The sequence below is a fragment of the Macaca nemestrina genome, chromosome 4 (genome assembly GCF_043159975.1).
Source record: "Macaca nemestrina isolate mMacNem1 chromosome 4, mMacNem.hap1, whole genome shotgun sequence".
In the NCBI taxonomy this organism is placed as follows: Eukaryota; Metazoa; Chordata; class Mammalia; order Primates; family Cercopithecidae; genus Macaca; species Macaca nemestrina.
Window position 1 is genome coordinate 47,270,536 of NC_092128.1, and position 20,460 is coordinate 47,290,995.

Genomic DNA, 20,460 nt, shown 5'->3' on the forward strand with positions numbered 1-20,460 from the left:
TGCATAATTTTCATCTTATGCCAACAGAATACAGATTCCGCCATAGAAATTATATTTTTTCTCAAATAGTGATAAATAGCAATTTGTTATTTGAATTCTTAAAGCATAGTAATGGTATTTTCCAACTCGAGTCTCATGACAAAAATTCCAAAGAGGCTATTCAAATAGGTGATTCTTAATTTCCCCCCAAGTAAAAGTATGGTATTAAATTTCAGTTCAGTGAAATAGCCTCTGCAGTGGCTACGAGTCTATGGTATAAATACTTTGAGAGTTCCCTACATGGGTAAAACTTAAAGAATCTCAGAGACCATTACTCTACATGTCTTATGTGTGTGAGCTGCTTTAAGCATGTTAATAGTAGTAGTCAGTATCTATTATTGAATAATAATTGAATTAATTATAATAATTATAATAAAAGCATAATTCTAATTCTAATAGTTACCACTACTACTACTGATCTTTTAAGAAATGTGTGTCCTTCAGAAGTGTGCAGCTATAATGCACCAGAAGCATCAAGCCGAGTTGTTGGTCCTTTTGAAACTTTCCTACCAGGCTAGATGTGACAGCGTTCAGCCCTCCTCCAGTAAACCAGAGGATACTTCAGAATACACTCCAGCCATATGCTTACTCTTTGTTCTATCCTTCTGTGCTAGTGATCTGGGCTTGGCAAAGTGAAAACGCCATGGGCTACCCCTGTTTCTTAAAGTGTCCATTTGAACAAGCCTGTGCAACCAATCCTCTTTGCTGCCTTTACCTCAAGCCCAACCCTGACCTCCCACAACTCTGCAGTGCCAAGGGCATCATATGCTCTGACCAAGGAAGAGAAAAGAGAGAATGCTATGCTAGCAAAGATGATGTCAAGCATCTCTCCACTTAAAGTCTATCCCTCAAAGTGAGTTGGGGTAGGATATGATTTTTAAATAAGTACCTCCTTTTTTAAAATCCTGGTCAGTAACTGGTATATATCTGATCCCCTTCCATGAGCCCCAGGAAGTTTAAATGTGGGTGAAGGTACCTAAAAATTGGGTTGTGTAAGTTTAAGACTTTCTTATGGGGTCTCTACCTGACACCAGGTATGATGGACATTGTGCAGCAGAAGAGCAGAAAAGCCCAACATTAGTTTCTAAAAAAGAATTATTGGAATTGACTTAGACCCTAGGTCTTGGGCTGTTACTGGAAGAAAAACTATGGCCTGAAAACATCTGAGGGCATGTATTGCCAGATGATTGCTTTCCCAGAGAGGAACATCTTTGGGGTTTTGGTATTACCTGTCTTATTTTAAGTAGATTTACGGCCCACTAGGATGAAATAATGGAAAAGTCCATCCCAGAATAACTGAACAAAATATAATTTCAGAGGTAACTACTTACGACAGACTATTTGAACACTGATTTTGGTTTTGGAGTAATTAATAGAAAACAGTCACCTTGCCTAAAATGGCAATTTTATGCTTAAAAAATTAAATTTTGCTTGGACAACCCCCAATCAACTTCTCACAGACTGAATTGTGTGTATGTTCTTTCTTGTGTCTTCAGATCAATGTAGGACTGATGGAGGTCCATTAAATTATAGTCTACGGACTGGGAGGCCACTTCTGTATTGTTTAATTCCTACTGAGGTCATGTCACTTTTTGAATGTTAAGTAGGATGTCAAGTTTTCCTGGAAATTCAGTGTTTCCTCCTTGACCTTGTATAGGATCATTTTATAATCTCCATCTCCAAATATTCATCATTTAAATTGCAACAGCTGCTTCAAAAGCAAAATAAATGTACTACCATTTAAAAATGTCATATGCAGGCTTAATAAAAGGTTCTGTATCTGTCACAGTTTATATATTACTGTTTACTTTTATTTCTAGTTTAAAATCCCAGTTTTACATTTTCAGCTGTGTTTAAGCTCTAGAAAGAAGGAAAATATTCATAGGGCAAGTATTTTAGCAGCACTATGAAATGAGGAGATGAAACTCCGTTGGGAAAAGAATCAAGGCAAGATTTTAGTTTCCATATGTCTGACAAGAAGATTTTACAAAAGACAATTATACACACTTTGGACATAACATGAAAAAGGAATCACAGAACAGTTATTAGCCTCATGCTAAGAAGTAATTTCCCCTTGATCATTAGACAACATGGTTCTGTGTCTAATATGTCATTACTTTCTATCTATTAGACGTTTTCTTGAAAAAAATTTACTGAAATAAAGAAAATAGTCTCAATCAATATATCAGTTGCATTTTTTGGGAAGCAGTGGTAGCAATAGCCACTTAACCACTTTCAGCTGCACACACACACACACACACACACACACACACACACACACACAAAGAATCTGAAAAAGGAAACTGGAGATGAAGATTATTATATGCCAAAGGTGGGATACAGAGGACAAATTAAATCTTCTCAGCCGGCGTGGTGGCTCACGCTGGTAATCCCAGCACTTTGGGGAGGCTGAGGCGGGTGGATCACAAGGTCAGGATATCGAGACCATCCTGGCTAACACGGTGAAACCCCATCTCTACTAAAAATACAAAAAGTTACCCAGGCATGGTTGCAGGTGCCTGTAGTCCCAGCTACTCGAGAGGCCAAGGCAGGAGAATGGCATGAACCTGGGAGGCGGAGCTTGCAGTGAGCCGAGATTGTACCACTGCACTCCAGCCTGGGTGACAGAGCGAGACTCCGTCTCAAAAAAAAAAAAAAAAAAAGAGTCTTCTCTTTTATTTCCCCCATCTCCTCATGCATATTCTCAACTTCAGGACCACCATACACACCCTACTAGATATTGATATAAATTTTTTCCAAGGATAGTTTCTGACTTTTAGAGAAGAAATGAGAAGACTATGTTACTGTAATCAGAAAGAGGAACGTTTTGGAACAAATATTCAAATATCGGTGATGTCATAAGCCCTTAGGTTCTATGCTGTATGATAACATTACTTAGAGTACTAATCATTTTTCATGGTCCTAGTTTGCAAATAATAAAAATGAAGCGTTACTGAGATCAAGGGAGTGTTCAATTAGTATCTTACTGTCTAGTTACTTGTAACACCGAGTCAGTTTGGATGCCCACAGCCATCAGTCATGTCCTGATGATTAAATGGTGTTCCTTTTACTCTCTTTGAGTCCTGTAGTCATAGCCCTTGGAAGGCAAAAGTCACCTCAGAGTTTATGTAGCCCAGTGACCTCATGTTATAGATGAAGGCTTTTGGCCTCAGGTTAAATGAGTTACTGCCTAGCCGTGAGCTGGTACTGGAGTGGAACTCTTCTGATGTTGTTCCTTCTTCACCACGCTGCTCGAACTTGGTCTGTTGAAGTTCTTGGTCTGTTGAAGTGGCTGATCGTTCTGATATTGTCCTCCCGTAACCCATGTAGCATTCCTCACATTAACTTACAACCAGATCCTGGTTACTGTCTGCAGAATGAACAATAGCTAGGCAACTTTCTTTCCTAGTTATCTTTTAGAGTATTTAAAACAAAATTGTTGTCTATGGTATTTACATATATACTTTTTCTTTTTTAATTTCACAGACAATTTGAAATGGTTATTCCCACTGAAGACTCTGTTATCACAGAAATGACATCAACATTAAGAGACTGGGGAACCATGTGGAAACAACTCTATGTGGTTAAGTAGCTTTTTAATGACACGATTTTTCAGATAAAGAATTGTTTTAAGAAATACATGAACATGAGTAAGCATTAACTAATATAGCACCTTCTGCAAGTCTCTAGGACTCCTTGGGGATATAGATATTAACAAGACAGTCTTGTTGCAATCTCTGTGTCCACTGAGCATGGGTTTTGTAAGTTATTTTTCAATACCACAGGAATATAAAAGATTATTTTTCTGGCATCTAACCAAATAGGATGGTTTACATGGACTATTGTTGAACCTCCTGAATATTTTTAATTTTCAGGGAAAAATAAAATTCAAGACAATTTTGATGGCAGTGGTATTTTATCAAATTCAAATTCTATAAGTAATTCAAGTATACTGTAAATGACAGACTTCTTAGCTAGTATCAATGAGAATATTCTAAATATACTAGAGAAAACAATGTTTCTTGAGGGGAAAAAGGATCTGTGTTTTGGAGATATGTAGTATATATTTACTTATTATAAGTAATCACATTGGGAACTTATATGGCAAATCCCATGGTAAGTACTCTTTGATGCAGTATCTTCTTTAATCCTTATTACCACTCAAAGAAATAATAATGATAATCACATCCAACTTATAGATGAGAAGAATGAGGCACAGAGAGTGAAGTAAAGTAGTCACCCTAGATCAAGTAATGGGAAAGTGGCTGAGCTGGGGTTGTGGTGTGAATATGGTGCTCTCACTCTGAACCCCACTGTAACTGCGGAAGTCTGGGCGTGGTGAAATATTGGGGAAAACCCCATGCTATTTCTTCTTTTATTTTTAAAGAAATTTGTAGAATAGTTTAATCATTTCGAGGGATGAATTCAAAATATAAACGTGTACTTATCCTCACAAAATGATTTAAAACAGCCTGTCAAAGAAAAAATCCAAATTAGTGAGGGACACTGGCAGAATGATAGTGTTTATTGTCTGTTACATCTAAAATGCAATAGGGTATTTCATCGAGGCAAGAAAATCTTACAAAGTCACTAGCGAAAACCCTTTGATGCTGGACTTCTCTGATTAAACCCTCCTGGAGCTGGTAGCTTTAAGACTCACTATGAAAATCCACAAGACAACCTTAGATGAATTGGCAGAGCATAGGTTTTGTAAATACAAAGTCAAGATAACTAACCTCGAGGGCTCTGTGCTAGGGAAGTGCAAAGAAATGCAGATCTCCTTTTTAAATTTTTTTTTTTTTAATGTTGGAAAGAATTCAACATCTGATATTATTTCACTTAAAGTAACATTGTGCTTGGCACTAACATGGAAAAAGAAACTATTTGAAATGCTCAAACCACTGCATTCTAAATACCTGACTTAAGAGTTATAAAAATAATGACAGTGTGAGTGTTGTCAATAGCTGAACTAGAACACAAGCACTTTTCCTTTTATGTAGCTACTAGTGGGGACCAAAGTTGAATTTCCTCTGGATTCTGCCTTATCTAGCTATTTTCACCTGTGTTCGAGGTTCCAAATATCTATTCTGGGGACAGACTTTGTTGGTTTGAAAATCTATATGTTGTAAACTCTACAGGTAACCTCTTCTCCTCCTAGTGTTCTGAGTAATTGGGAAAGAGATACTTACCTAAATGTTTCCCTGGACACTGGAATGGTAGTCCATTAGTAATTGGGAAAGAGATACTTATCTAAATGTTCCCTGGACACTGGAATGGTAGTTACATTAGAAACAAATATTAAGTTTAACTCAGAGGTATTAGATTTTTGACACTGGGAGCGAAGCTACCTTGGCCATGTCAGACCTTTGGTTTCTCTTTTCCTAACGTAAATGTTTTGTCACAAATGTTTTGGTTCAAGTTCCTCATGCTCAAGTGTGTTTAGGTTATTGTCCATCCTCTTTTCCAACAGTTTTAAGGCACCTAGCTTCTCTACTGGAAGATGTTTGATGAGGGCCATAATATTTTATAAATTGTTAGCAATTTATATGACAATGCTTAGCATAAAAGCACATGATGAATGCTTGAAACATGCTAGTTGCTCTTTAAATAACATTGCTAAGGGCTTAAATAATGGTCTTTATAAATACCACTTAATAATCAGTAATGTAACCATTGAGGAGAAATATAGGAGCCATCTTTTACTGAGTACTTTTGTGCAGGCCCTGAGCTGGACATTTTACATCTCTCTTTCCTGGGGCTCTGCCAGGCACTTTTTATTCTTGAATCTTATCAATGATGATTTACCTAGGGTCTCATGCTGAAGCCTCAATCTAAATCTAAGTCTGTTGCTGCCAAAACCTGTACTGTTTTCATTTTAAGGCAAATAAAAGCTCATCCCTTTCTAAAACACTAAAATACTCTCAATTAACTTTTTGCTATATTTTTTATATATTTCCAGAATCTCTTGGTATTATTTTATTCTAAGTGTTTAATATTGTGCCTTACCTGTTTTCATTTAGCACTAAATCAAAAGCATTTTTCATATATCTGAATAGCCTTCATAATTATCCAATGTTTAAAGAATCATGATTTTATGACTAGATGTTCAGTTGTAGACCTTTTTCTTATACTAGTAGGGCAGGTTTGCTGGCCAGGCCTGTGGTATTTCAGCGTTCTTGCCACACCTGGATTTTCTTCCCTCAATGGAGAACTGACCAACTGATTTTCAGCTTTATAAGGGATCCTGCAACCTTTTCATCTTAGTGTTCTTTTAAACTTAATACTAGAGATGACATCACAGAAAATCAAGTCCATCCTACCAAACAACTACAGGATGCCTTTCCCAAGAGAAGGCAGGTGACTTTCTCCCTGTGACAGTCAGTTCAGAAAGGTGCTGTCTTTGCTATATGAGATTTGACTTGTTTAATAACTTGCTTATATAATTTTATTGACTTAGGTGGACTTTTCCTTCCTACATTGACTTCCTCAAGTGTTTCTTGATCTTCACTGCTTATTATTTTGTATCGCCTATAGACAACCTACCTCTTGAGATCCACAAAAATTAACATGTTTAAATCAAGCTCTTCTTTCATGCATTCTCCAGCTGCTAGGGATACACAGGCAGACGGCCATTGTGATTGAGCACTTACAGCCACAGGGAGGACATGGACTCTGAGCAGTTAATTACAAGAGTATTGTGTTACAGTGGCCTTGTAATGGTTTGTATGGGAGTGTATAACGTGAGTTAAGAGTGAGAAGCAATAGAAGAATGGGCTCAATAGAGGGCTTTCAGAGTTCAGAGAGAAACAAGATGATTTGTATTGAGCAGGATCAGGGATGGCATCCTGGAGAATGCTTTTTGTTCCTCTGGCTAATTCGTCTGACCTGCACATCACATGAACATTCTTCAAGACACCAAGTACTGAAAAAGCAAATAACACGTCACTACTTTTTAAAATAAAAAATATGTGATGACTGAATGTCTTTACCCATCACCCAGAATAATTTGATATTTCTGGCAGTTTACAGCTGTAGAAGACTTTAGATGGATGATAACCTCAGTACTTTCATATCACTACTCATGAAGTCCAGTCATAATCTTTGAAGAAAGTAAAAGCATAGCTACTGGTTAAGAAAGACAAAGGGTAAATAGTTAGATAAGATTTACTCTGGCCGGGCACGGTGGCTCATGCCGGTCATCCCAGCACTTTGGGAGGCCGAGACAGGCAGATCACGAGGTCAGGAGTTTGTCCAGTCTGGCCAAACATGGTGAAATCCCGTGTCTACTAAAAATACAAACATTAGCCAGGCATGGTTGCATGTGCCTGTAATCCCAGCTACTCAGGAGGCTGAGGCAGGAGAATCGCTTGAATCTGGGAGGCAGAGGTTGCAGTGAGCCAAGATCACGCCACTGCACTCCAGCCTGGGGGACAAGAGCTAGACTTTGTTTCAAAAAAAAAAAAAAAAGATTTACTCTGTTGTCTCTGGGGTAACAGATATATATTTTGGTTTTGGGAAAGAAACAGTATTTGGAGGGGGCGCATTCTGGACCAAGCCCAAAACAATAACAGTACTCTAGTACTAGTAACAGCTAATACTTACATATTTTTTCTGGGTCAGGCATCGTTCTCAGAGTTTTAGTAACTCATTAATCCTCACAACAACCCTGGGAAGTAGGTACTATAATACCTGTTTTACAGATGAAAAAACAAGCACAAAGATGTTAATGAATTGTCAAAGCTTTTTCAGCCAGTAAATGGCAAAACTGAAATTCAGATTGAAGTTGTTTGGCTCTAAGTAAGTTGATGTTCTCTGCCACTGTGTCTGCACAGTTGCCACCACTAATCCATAAAACAGCCTTGCAGAAAGAATGTGCTGCCCATGTACAGATGACAGAATTGATACTTAAAGTCTATAACACTAGTAAGTGACAAAACCAGGATTTTAACTTGTCTGCTTTCCAGTAAACCACAGAGCTTAAATGAATTTCACAGGCGATTATCTTGATTCTCCATGATTGTTTTAAAAGTAAGAAAGAAAGCACTACCTTTTTAAAAGTCTAAATACTGGCCCAATAATAGCACTGCGTGTCCATCAGTGAATGAATTTGTGTGCCCAACTTCTGAAAGGGGATCCAATAAAGTATTGAAACCAATATGCAAGAAATATAATTGGAAAACAATGTCTTCCATTTCATCAGCTTTAGTTGCATGCAGCCATGGCTCAGAGAAGGGAGAAAAGAATGTGAGCAAAAGTGATCAGGGAAGATTTCCTGAAGGAGGTGGAAGGCAAGCCAAACCTTCTGGGATAGTAGCATTTGAGTAGTGTTTAAAAAATAAATAAAAGGAGCTCTTGAGAAGTAAAGTTGCATTTCTGGACATGAGAGCAGTGTTGTGAAACTTAGATGAAGCATATAGAGAATGCAACGAGTGTGTTTGCGGACAGTGAGCGAACAGTTTGTCTTTAACAGACATCTGTCCAGAGTGGCAAGCACATAGTGGAAGGGGCCCCTTCCCTTTCCTTTTTGGTTACCCCACAACTCAGTATGGAGACTGACTGCCAAACCTCCACGTGTTTGTATTTCTTAGCGAAATGAAGGCGATCTCTTCCACCGGCTGTGGCACATCATGAATGAAATCCTGGACCTGCGGCGGCAGGTGCTGGTGGGCCACCTCACCCACGACCGGATGAAGGACGTGAAGCGCCACATTACTGCCCGCCTTGACTGGGGCAATGAGTGAGTATTGAGCATCACAGGGCGGCCTCTAGTAGGTGAACACAATGGAAGTGACATAGGCCTGAGCCAGAACGTGGTAATGTCACTGGAAGCAGTCCTATGGGCTTCTTCATGTTTCTTGTTTTTGGAGGCTTAGTGCAAACTGTCATTGATAGAGCCAAGAACCATTTCTTCTCAAGCTGGTGTGGGCAATGAAATGTCGTTTGTTGTCTAGTATCATATGTGGCCTTATGGTGTGGACATGCTCATGGAAAATGAAATGTTCACAGCAATGAATTAGATGTGGCTTCTGGCTAAAATGGATCCTATTCTCAAATAGGCTTTAGGTTTGGCATGTGGATTTGCTTTTAAAATATATCTCTTCCATATCATGGTAATAGGTTACCAATGTAATCTGGAGGGAGACACTAATATTAACAGCTTCTGTGAAAGGTCTTATGACAAGTGCACTGGTGGGGCCTTTTATTGTTGCTGTGATTAGTCCTTTGTATTACGTACATATTAGCTACTTTGAGGAGCTGCTTGAGGGAACTCAGCAAAAAACTGTTCTTGACCAAGATTTATTTTTAAACAAAACTGTGACTAATTTAAAATACCAGCCACGTACTGAAATGGTAAATCTAATCACTGGAAGCTCTGACCAAGGCTGATATTGTACTAAATGCGAATATTAACATAGAAGTGAGAAATTAGAATAAGCCACCTTTGACTGAGATCCTAGGGTTGCATGAGGTTTAGGTTTAAAGCGGTGACATGGTTCCTTAATAACCCACATGGCCATATCCTCCCTTCTTTTCCTCTCTCCAAATCCCCATTTGCTATTTCAAAGGATCTTAGGGCAACAGAAAAAAAAGGAAAGCAGACAGAAATGAAGAAAATGAGGGGAAGTGAACCACGGGTAAATTTGCCTCTTACTGAATGTGGAAAAACCAATTTGAAGCAGAATGCCACTTCCCATTACCATAGGAAATCACTTAGTCAGAAGCCAGGTTTGATTCTTCCCAAGATGTTGCACACTCTGAATGTGAATACCCAGACCTACTAACAGATTTTTAAACCTCCATCTCACTCAGAGGACTTCTGGTATTTTGTTGAATAGGATGTGCCGTTCATCTTTTTACAGACAATGAATAGAAGAGCCCAATTCATTTATCTCTAGAAGATTCATTCCTGTGAGAAATGAAACAGGTACAAATGTGGAGAGGCAACAAGAGCACAGGACTGGGAGCTTTGCTTTCCTAGGACCTGAAGCAAACTCCTTAACCCTCTTCATGTCAGTTCCTCATCTGTTGAAGGAGGAAGTTGAACTAGAAAAGGCGCAAGGCCCCTTTCAGCTCCAGGATGACATTTAAAACACACAGCACCTCCTAACAGATTAGACTTCCCAGCCATTTACAGGGAACTTCCCATCCTGCCATGGGAATGAATTTCACAGGAGATTATCTCGAATCTCCATGATTGTGATGTGAGGTGGAATAGGAGTGGGAGGGGTCCGTTGGAGCGAGACCTGTGCTGCCTAATGTTTATTTCTTTATTGTTTTGAAAAACCTTTGAGGATTCTCCGAATTATTTTGGGTCTTAGTCATTATGCTGGTCCTCATTTCAAGGACTAGTTTGTAAATAGGAAGAAAGTTGGAGGAAATTAGCTTATCCAAAATAACATAGGAATGTAGATCAGGCAAGAAAATGATACTTCTTCAGTTTTATGAAAGAAAATGATGGCAGAATGAAAAGGGGAAGGAAGGAAAAACATTAATTATGACTGAATCATGACTCAGTTTTTGACTTACGTAAGTTCTGGCTTGTACTTTGGGCAGTTCTGTGGCTAATTTATGATAAGACGGTAAAACATTGATGCATGAAAATGAGCAGTATAATTTATTTAGATCATCTTCAACTTCATGAATTTTCTGAGCTGTGATTCTGTTTTCTTTGAAATTCTTTGACTGTTTATTTTAAAATAACTTACAGTACAGAGATTATGAATTTACCTTATTTCTTTAAGTATACATTTGTTTTCTTACTGAATAGTGCTCATGGAAAGCAAATTAAGATAATCTCTTGCCTATTAAACTAGATGAAATTGTCCTGCAAAATAAGCTACCAGCACGTAAATCTCTGGATGAACATCAATTAAGAATATGTTCCATCTCACGTTGTATATCAAACTGTTGAAGAGTAGTGAAGAGAAGCCCTCTTGATGTGGGAAGCTTAGGAAGAAGAGATCATTAATCTCATTTCCGAACAGGGCCAGCAAAAGAACTGGTCTTGCCTGGGAACCTCAGACAGCACTAAAATAATGGTACATGTTTCTGTTGCCCATAGAGTCCTACAACACGATGTTCTTTGACTTTTCTGCTAAGATTATGTGAGAGGAGGCAATCAGTTAATCCTTTCTTCTTGATGTCACAGAGTAGGTTAGTGACTGAGTTGATATAAAACATGATGCTCTCCCTGTGTGATCTCCTCTCATCCTCTCTCTCCCCTGCTTGCCTCATTTTTCCTTATTCTTTGTAAAGCACTTCTTTGATTTTACTCTGTAGGCTAGGAAACCTCAAACCATGGGAAGATATACCTAGGAATTAACAAAACCAAATAGAAACAAATAAGATTCTTCATAACCAGGACGCCAGGAAGCCAACAGAAGCCAAACAATCAAGACTATGGGAGAAAAAGACTTGTAGATTACAGGTTTCTGAGGCTGCAGAATTTTTGCACTCATTCTGCAGCCATGTAGGTCACCTGTCTTCACGTATCTTATCTTCCTCCTGCGTGTGACTGATGTCTGAATTTCCAAGTTCAAATTCTCAAAGAGGGAATCTTATTGATAGCCAATGTCTAATACTCCTGTTTGGGCTGAGCATTTTATACCAGCCTCTCATGAGCTGCTGGCCAGTCTTTGGGTTATTTGTCCTTAGGTCAGGTGCTTACCCATAGTCCAATCAGATGCGGCTCAGGAAGGGGAGATGGTCAAATGACTACCTTGTCTGCCACCACCACTCCCAGCAGAGAATGTGGATGGAGCAGCTTCTGATAGAAGGAGCTATGAGTAAGACAGGTATCACACATGGTTATATGCCGTCTTTCCTTTGCTAAATGATCTTCATCAGTAATATTGACCCAGTGTCAGATGATAACTTACACTGTAGTACAGTGGTTCTCTTTCAGAAGGGAATGGAGAATGGAGAATAGACCCTATCAGAATCCCTGGTGAGATGTAGCAAGGGGGAACATGGACATTTTGAAAACAAATCACAGTGCTTGTTGTGAGTTAAAAATTCAACTAACATTAAATAATGGGTGTGTGAATTTTTCTCTAGGTTTCCCAAAGAGAACCATCATTTAGGAAAATTGAGAAACTGTTTTAGTATCTGAAAGACAGCTCCTACTGTCAAGGAGGTGACAGCTTTCTAATCTTCTTAAGAACAAATAGCCCTCAGGGTAGCTGGGACAGTGCCTGGCTTGAAGTAGGTGCTGAATTCATAAATTTTACTTATGAAACCTTAATGAGATTTTTGGGGAGGGCATGGAAGAATTTTAGGTTTTTTTAAATACAAAAGTAAGCAAGCTGTGGTTCTATAATTGGAAATGTGATGCCAGAAGGCTTCCGTGTTAGAAAGAGTGGTGATGTGAAAGGGATTCAGAACAAGTGATCCTCAGAGAACTGAGCATGCGGTCTTGGATGTGGCGGTTGAGGGGTTCTGCTAGAGAAGAGGGTATCTTGGCCTTGATCAATAGGGCATTACACAGGCATTGTGTAGCCTTTGAGATGATTTTGGAGGGTTAAGGAGATGAACAGAACTGTGTGGCATTGGTGTCAGCATTGTAATGTGGGTGCCCTGGAGGGGATTATGCTAGGAAGGTCGCTAAAGGGAAGCTAACCAGAATAGAATTAGACTCATGTTCCTCTGTTCATGGGAAGACATCACAAGTCAATTGCCACACTTGGTACTCTGAGGCTGGATATAACCTTAGAATACTTCTCAGCACAGCAAGCCACATGTCAGCCACAGTGAAATCTGACATAAAGGGTTAAACTCTTCTGCCAGCCCAGGCCCGAAACTCATTCCCCATTTCCATTTCCTGCCTTTACTGAGTTTTTCGTAATGACTGACCTCAGAATTTGCTGTAAATAAGGACCATGCACAAGTTGCCAGAGATTCATATAAGAAATGTGTTGCCTCTGGGCACAGCTAGGTATACTGGTGCTAGGTAAAATTCTAAAGGCCAAATTTCCCTCCCCTCAAATCCAATTTCTAGAACCACATGATGTCTAGCTCTAGTTTCCATTCACTCCAGTGTGGAAGGCCTTCTCTTGTGATAATTTGAAGGGTGCTGAAGGCTTTACACCATATGGTGCTGAGGCCCCCAGTGGCAGGAGCACTCCACTGAGAGTGCCAACCCATCCCTCCTGGATTTGCTTGTCTTTCTCCCCTTCTGTGTTTCAAGTTTTGCCCAGTGTCCAGCCAAGTTATGTTGTCTACCCCAACTGTGGTAACAAGTCACACAAGGTAAAAACTATGGGTGAGAGAAGCATGGTGGGTGATATACCTAATTTCCAAGTGATGTAGTAAAAAACAATTGTTTTTTAACATATTTCATTGAGATAACTTGTCCCCCAAACGTTTGCAATTTGTTTTCTAGACAACTGGGACTGGACCTGGTGCCTAGGAAAGAGTATGCAATGGTGGATCCGGAAGACATCAGCATTACTGAGCTCTACCGATTGGTACGTACAGGAAATCTTGGCTCCCAGCCTCCCTGCTAATTTTCTGGTTTCCATGGCAGTCCTCATACTTGTTTGATTTTGTAAGAACCGGATGTTCCAGGATTAATTTAGAGAGAGTAAAAAGACTTGAGAGCTGAGGTGACCATGCCCTCAGTACAGTACTGAGACACTTTACCTGTCTAAGAATAACGTGGTACTCTCCAGTGGGCCCTCAACGCCCAGGCACCAGGAAGTCAATACAAAGACGTTTTCAGTTCTTTTGTAAATGTTTCTACTTTTTGCCTAGTCTAGTGAAATGTTTACAAGTCACGCATAGTTATCTGTTGTGTTTGAGGACCATACTATGACTAATGATGTCTAGTCTTAGCTCAGCAGCATGTTAACCTTCCTCCTGCCCCCATTAGCTCTATATACATTGTGTGTGTGTGTGTGTGTGTGTACGTACATAATAGCACTATATACACCAACTACTGAAACAGTCTCCTCCTTAGTCTTCAACTGCTGAACTTACACCCACCCTTCCCAGACTCCAATCCATTCCTAAGTACTGAAGCCCGTGAATCATCCTAAAATATTTGATCATATTGCCCATCATGGTCTCACTTATGACTTGAGTTTTTTTCTAGTTACATGGTAAGTTAAAGTCCTGTTTTTTTGCTTGGCATCCAGGTTCCCCAAATCTGGTCCAATCTGCCTCTGTTTAACCTTGTATTCTTAAATAATTGTATGAAATGTACCTAATATCTTGATATTAGCTAAGTTCTGAAAATCCAAAATCAGAGAAGAGGTGGCTGGGATGGGCTTTCAAAAACCATCACCCTAAGCATAATTGTACTTTGATCTCATTACTGCTGCTTCTTACCATAAAGTTCCAAGAAGGACTGCCTATCGGAAATAGTAGACTCCTTTTTGGATGATCCTGCCTCTTTTGGCATATCTTTCCAAGCTTATTTTTCTGAGAATAATGAGATATTCTTAACCTGAAGATTATCTATATCTGAAAAACGTGGAGGAAAATTTCAGTAAGTCCACTGGGAATGTGTCTGATTTAAGAAGGCAATTCTTAATATTGCTTTCAGATTTTTCCATGATCATCAAATTGATGTTCAGATTATCTGTACTTCATTGTGTCATTTGGAATCAATTCCATTTTTTAGAGGATATTCTTTATAGTATATTGAATTTCTTCAGAGTGGTGTTGTGTGCTGCTTGCCTTCATGACATCACTGCTAAACAGAGTATCTGGCATGTAGTGAGAACATAGTTAGAGGTCAGTTAGTGGGAGGCAAAGAAGGAAAAATAAGAGCATTCCACATTAAAGTCATCACTGCCTCTTAGCTTACATAACAAGTATAATCTGTACAGTTTGTCAGTCATATCCTCTGATGTGGCATCTTTATTTTTGTTCATTTATTTAACTTATTGAACATCATATGCTCTCACTTTTAAGAACATCTCTCACTTAACTTTTAAGTTCCTTTAGGGAATGCACTGTATATACCTCTATATGTTCAAGATAGTCTTGTACAGTGCTTTTGCACTTAGTAGGCACCCAGTCAGTGCTTTGAAGATCATTATGGTATCATGAAAAGACTGTGGATTATTGGCTCCAAACAAGTGCATTTACAATCTCTCTCTCTCTTTTACCAGTTATTTTGGTCTTGGATTTATTATTTAATCTCTCAAAGCCTCAGTTTATTCATCTACTAAATGGGGAAATAATTATTTTCATGTTTATTATGAAGATTAGATAAGAAAATATATGTAAAATGCCTTTCCTTGACAGATAATATTTGCACAACACGTAAGCATTTGGTCAGTTTTCATTCCTTTCTTTATTTCATCTGCATTGGAGAGCCAACAGGGTAAAAATAATTGATGCCTCATATTAGGGTTAGATTTGGCTGTGTCATGAAAAAATAAAAAGTAGAAGCTAAAACATGATGGAAATTTATTTCTTAAAGTATACAAGTTTAGAAACAGGAATTTCTGGGTTTGGTTGTGGTTTTATGGTGTGAAAAGGAATCTACAGCCTTATCTTTCTACACTGAACGTGGCTTCCGTCACCAAGAACACCTCTAAGTGCAGTATAGCTGCAAGAGTTCTAGCCATCGTATTTGCATTCCAGGCAGTAGGAAGGAGACAGGTTTCTCTCAGTTGATTCAAATACTTTAATGAACCTTTCTGGAAGTTCCACACAACACTTGCACTTACATTTCATTGGCAGAGCTTAGGCACACCCCTGTATTTAGTTGAGTATGTCAGGTATTGGATGAATAACTGATGTCTGATGCAAATATATTTTATTTTCCTGAGTTTGATTTTGTGCATATGTAATTTTGTCTCTGTTCTTTTCATGTAACATTCTATATGGGATGGCAAATTGATTTCACCTCTTTCGGCATTCCAGTTTATTGGTGGTGGCTGCCTAGAGTGCAGTGTTGATAAGATTCCAGGGTCTCATCTAGGGTCTCATTGATTAGCAATGTTGGCCTTTGGTGGGAAAGACAGCAGGGGATATTTTAGTATGTTACAGCTGAGATCCTAGTTCAAAGCCTTCATTTTACAGATGAAGAAAATAAAACGTGATTTGACATGAAAACTTATTTTCTCCTCAGTGCTGGTTGCACTTGATTATTTCCAAAACAAAGAAAGTAGCCCAAGAACAACTCAAATAATTATCAGCTTCAGAAGAGCGTGTGCTTTTCTTTAAGACAGTTTCTTTTTCTTCCTTTTTTTTCTCTTCAGCTTGTATTTCAGGTTCTAGGTACATGTGCGGGTTATGCAGGTTTGTTACATAGGTAAATGTGTGCCATGGTGGTTTGCTGCACAGATCAACCCGTCAGCCAGGTATTAAGCCTAGTATCCATAAGGGAGTTTCTTTTTCAAGTTTCTGTTTTATCCTGGCCTACCAATAATAAGATTCTCTGTAGCCCTGGTGTTTTTCTCTGTTCAACGTGAAAGTGACTATTGATTTCACCAGGGAGGGTTGGGAGGCACCATCACCGATCCCTTGTTGTTTGGCAATTCATTGTCACTTTGGGTCGGTTAAATGGCCCAACACAGAGGACATTTGATTAATTGTTGCTGCTTTTCTTCTTTTACTTCTTCCTAGTCAGTGTCATGTTTGAAACACAAGTCTTTGCATCTTACCAAATTCGTATTGCATCATTAGAAAAAAAAGTCTCACTTTAGGTTCTTGATAGCCCTGTTAGCAGATCTTTCTCACCTAATTGTGTTCATGTAAGCAGGAAAAGTGCTAAACCTCACAGTGTTAGCATATGTCCACTTAGATATTTTGGTTTAGTGCCAAAGGCAAGATTTCAATCCTTCTATAAATAAAGGGAACCTTATTAGCCAGCTTCTCTCCTATTTGTGCCTGCAGGTTTCTATCTTTTTGGAAACCTTTCTTGGTTTTGTAAGATCATGCATCTGCTTACTCTGCAATCCTTAGAAGGTGAGACTAGCAGATCTCAGATGGAACACAGTGGTTCTCACATGCAATTTCAACCCAAGGGGATATTTGGCATTGTCTGGAGACATTTTTGGTTGTCACAACAGGAGATGGGAAGGAGAGATACTATAGGCATCTGGTAGGTAGAGGCTAGGAAAAGCTGCTAGATGTCCTACAAAGCCCAGGACAGCCCCTATAACAAGGAAATATTCAGCCTAGTTGTCAGTAGTCCTGAGTTTGATAAACCCTGATGTAGACAGTTCATTCAATAATTAATGCATTATTTGAAGATTAAAAATTTGAGTCAGTTAAGTAAATCTTTGGGATGAATCTGTTTCTTCCCCTAATCAAAGAGATAGTTCAACTGTTAAGCACAGTTAGAGTAACTGGTAGGTGCATTTGTAGCCACAAATTAACTCAAGCTCTTGAACTGTGAACCTGGCTTTTTAATTTTATTGTAATAATACTTTCACAGAGATTTTTTTAGCAGTTTGCCAAAGTACTGAATTACCAAGAGAAAAGAAAGTAATCATAACCTACTAAGTCCAAATGGGTCCTAGACCTGAAAGAATAGTGGGGATGGGAAGAGGGGTATTTTCAGTGCTGGAGTGTGCTGGATGTGAGGGCCCATGTTAAATGTGCAAAGGGCAGAGTCAGGCAGGCTTATTAGTAGCATGCATTCAAAGAACAAAAGTTCCAAGGCCATCATTACTCGAAAGACGCAACAATACATTGTTTAGTTTGCTGTGATTTGCATCTGTCTGCACATGATCCGGATCAGTGATTCTCAACCCTCATTGCCCATTAGAATCACCTGGGGAGCTTTTAAAACTACCAGTCTCTGGACCCCCCCAGCCCCTAGAAATTCTAATTTAATTGTTCTGAGATAAGACCTGGGCATAAGTATTTTTTAAAAGCTCTCTTGGGGACTCTAAAGTGCAGCCAAGGTTGAGAACCACTGATCTAGATATAATGGATTCGTTGCACGAGTAAGGAGCTAATTTTTTTCTCCTTAATTCTTAGTGAACGTCATGACTGATGCAGGGAACTTTGCACTGTTTAAGAGCGGATATCTCCTTAAGGTCTATTCTTTTCATAAGGTTTTTACATCTGTTTCTGTAGCTCTGGCCTTTAGTAGTCATTCAATTCTTCATAGTAGCTTGTGCTCTGTTACCCTTTTAAGTAAACATATGTTTTTCTTTTAAGTAAATCAGTAAATACGGTAGCAATTCTGGTGGGGTGGAAGGGGGATGGGAATGCCTTGTGAGTTAGAGATGTATTTTTATGAACATATGATGCCACTTTTGCCACAGTTGAAAAAAAAATTGTTAAAGCACAAAGTAGAGCAACCTTTATAGAAAACAAGCCAAAATCGTTCTTCTTTCCTACAGTTAGAATATTTTTCTTCAGGAACCTGTGTTTAGTAATTATATCCCACACATGCCTCAATGCTTAGGTCTACTTTTAAAAATGACTGACTTACTCCCCACTTTTACGAAGAGATTCCCGGTGTACCTGTTGAGTATCCAGTGATTATAGATGAATTTAGCTGAATTTTTTCTACCCTTTGCTTCTGAAGTAGTTCAAAATAAAAGTTTTAGCTTTTAAGCATGAAAAAATTCTAGTGATTTTATGTTGCGTTAACACTTGTAAATTTACATGACATTTTGGCTTCAAAATTTGGTCATTCAGTAGTTTTTGAACTCAAAGGCGTAAAAAGATGGCTAATGTAGACATGGGGTCATTTATCCTTCAACAAAGGCTGTGGCTCTGTTACAATGAAATTGAAATCCCTGAACTATTTTTTTAATTGTCAAAGTGATCCAAAAGAGTTAGTTTTTAAAAATTAGTCTGTGCTATGAAAGTGATAATCTTCCATGTTCTTAGCACCTGTTCTATTAATACACAAGCCTAGCCACATGTTTTTCCCGTACTCTTATCCTAAGTCAGTATTACTTGAAGTGTGGTCCAAGAAATGGCTGGACCGTGAACTGTTGGTCCAACTATACAAATGACAAGTAAATGATTAGAAACCTTTATGGCATTTGACATTGCCATGGCATTTTTATTGTATTCATGAAAGAATCAGTCTGCAGCAAGTTACAGGGAGAAATAACCTGGTCCCTCACTGCAAGCAGTTTGAGGAGCTCTAACCTAGATAGGTAAATCCTGCACCCTCCTTAACTCTCAGCTAAAGTGCCATTTTCCCAGGACGCCTGCCCAGTCTCATGTCAAATCCCCACTTTTATACTCTCATCATAATCTGGATCTTTAGGCCAGGCACAGTAGCTCACACCTGTAATCTCAGCACTTGGGCAGACTGAGGCAGGAGGATCGCTTAAATCCAGGAGTTCAAGACCAGCCTGGGCAACATGGTGAAACCTTGTCTCTACAAAAAAATAATAAAAATTAGCTGGGTGTGGTAACACATGCCTGTAGTCCCAGCTACTCTGGAGGCCGAGGCGGGAGGATCTCTTGAGCCTGGGAGGTAGAGGCTGCAGTGAGCTGAGATCATGCCACTGCAGTCCAGCCTAGGCAGGAGAGAAAGATACTGCCTCAATAATAATAATAATAATCTGGGTCTTTGCTTCGTTCGTCACAGTTGCAGTTTTACACGTGTATGTGTGACAATTTTGTTCATGTCTGCTTCCCTTAGTAGATAGATGCTCTGTGAAGGTGTGAACTGTTTCTGTTTTTGCTTCTCATTGTGTTCCCAGGGCTTGGTACCTAGCAGATACTTGAATGTATGTTTGATGAATGATCATCCCCATGTTATCCTCCTTCCTCGACTTGTGAATGATTCTTTTTCTCCCTCAACCTGTGGGAACTCACATCTTGTCTTGTTACCCAAGTTGAACCTGCACTGGCTGTATTGAGGAAGGGACTCAAGGTGGACACAGATGCTATTCTTAGCTTTAGACACCTTACTGGCTTTCCTAGGTCTCTCCCTATAGCTCTACAGCAAGTTAGAAACTATGATTTGCCACAGCCTGTCTCAGACAACTACCACAACTTTACAATTTAGTATCACCTAAAAGAACTTTTAATTATGAGTAATGAGAAGTTATAACTTAGATATAATTTAGTCTGTTTTTTAAAAAGATGACTAATAATTTGTTCTCATCTTGGGAGTTGATAAGGGAGCAAAAGAATCCTTTGAACTTCCTGCTTCCTGAATCTACTCAGTGAGTTGTTATTTTCACATTAATGATTTTAAAAATTCTTCAAGCAAGGTTCCTTGATAATCTATAAACTTCACGGTTTCTTATTTTAGAATTTGGAAGAAAATTTGGAATTTAACATCCAAAGTTAAATTGGATGTCTTCCGGACTATTTCTATGTCTATAGTCCAAAAGACATAGACTGTATATTTTGCTGTGGATTTAGATACCAAATCCACAGCAAAATAAAAAGTATGGCATAGGACATCACAGTTATCCCATAGCTAACTAGTTTGTTGGGTCCTATTATTTCCTTCAGTCCATGCTGATCATGTTTTTG

At 38.9% G+C, this 20,460-nt stretch overlaps 1 protein-coding gene across 7 annotated transcripts in view; it reads left to right on the forward strand.

The window, feature by feature from the left end:
- Positions 1–20,460, forward strand: part of LOC105475271 (dedicator of cytokinesis 4) — a 474,119-nt gene that overhangs the window by 205,645 nt on the left and 248,014 nt on the right. For all 7 annotated transcript variants that reach the window (XM_011730368.3, XM_011730372.3, XM_011730365.3 and 4 more), the window contains exons 5-7: positions 3,526–3,622; positions 8,628–8,776; positions 13,421–13,505. In XM_011730368.3, coding sequence (XP_011728670.2) covers positions 3,526–3,622; positions 8,628–8,776; positions 13,421–13,505 — 331 coding nt within the window. The remainder of the gene's footprint in view (positions 1–3,525; positions 3,623–8,627; positions 8,777–13,420; positions 13,506–20,460) is intronic.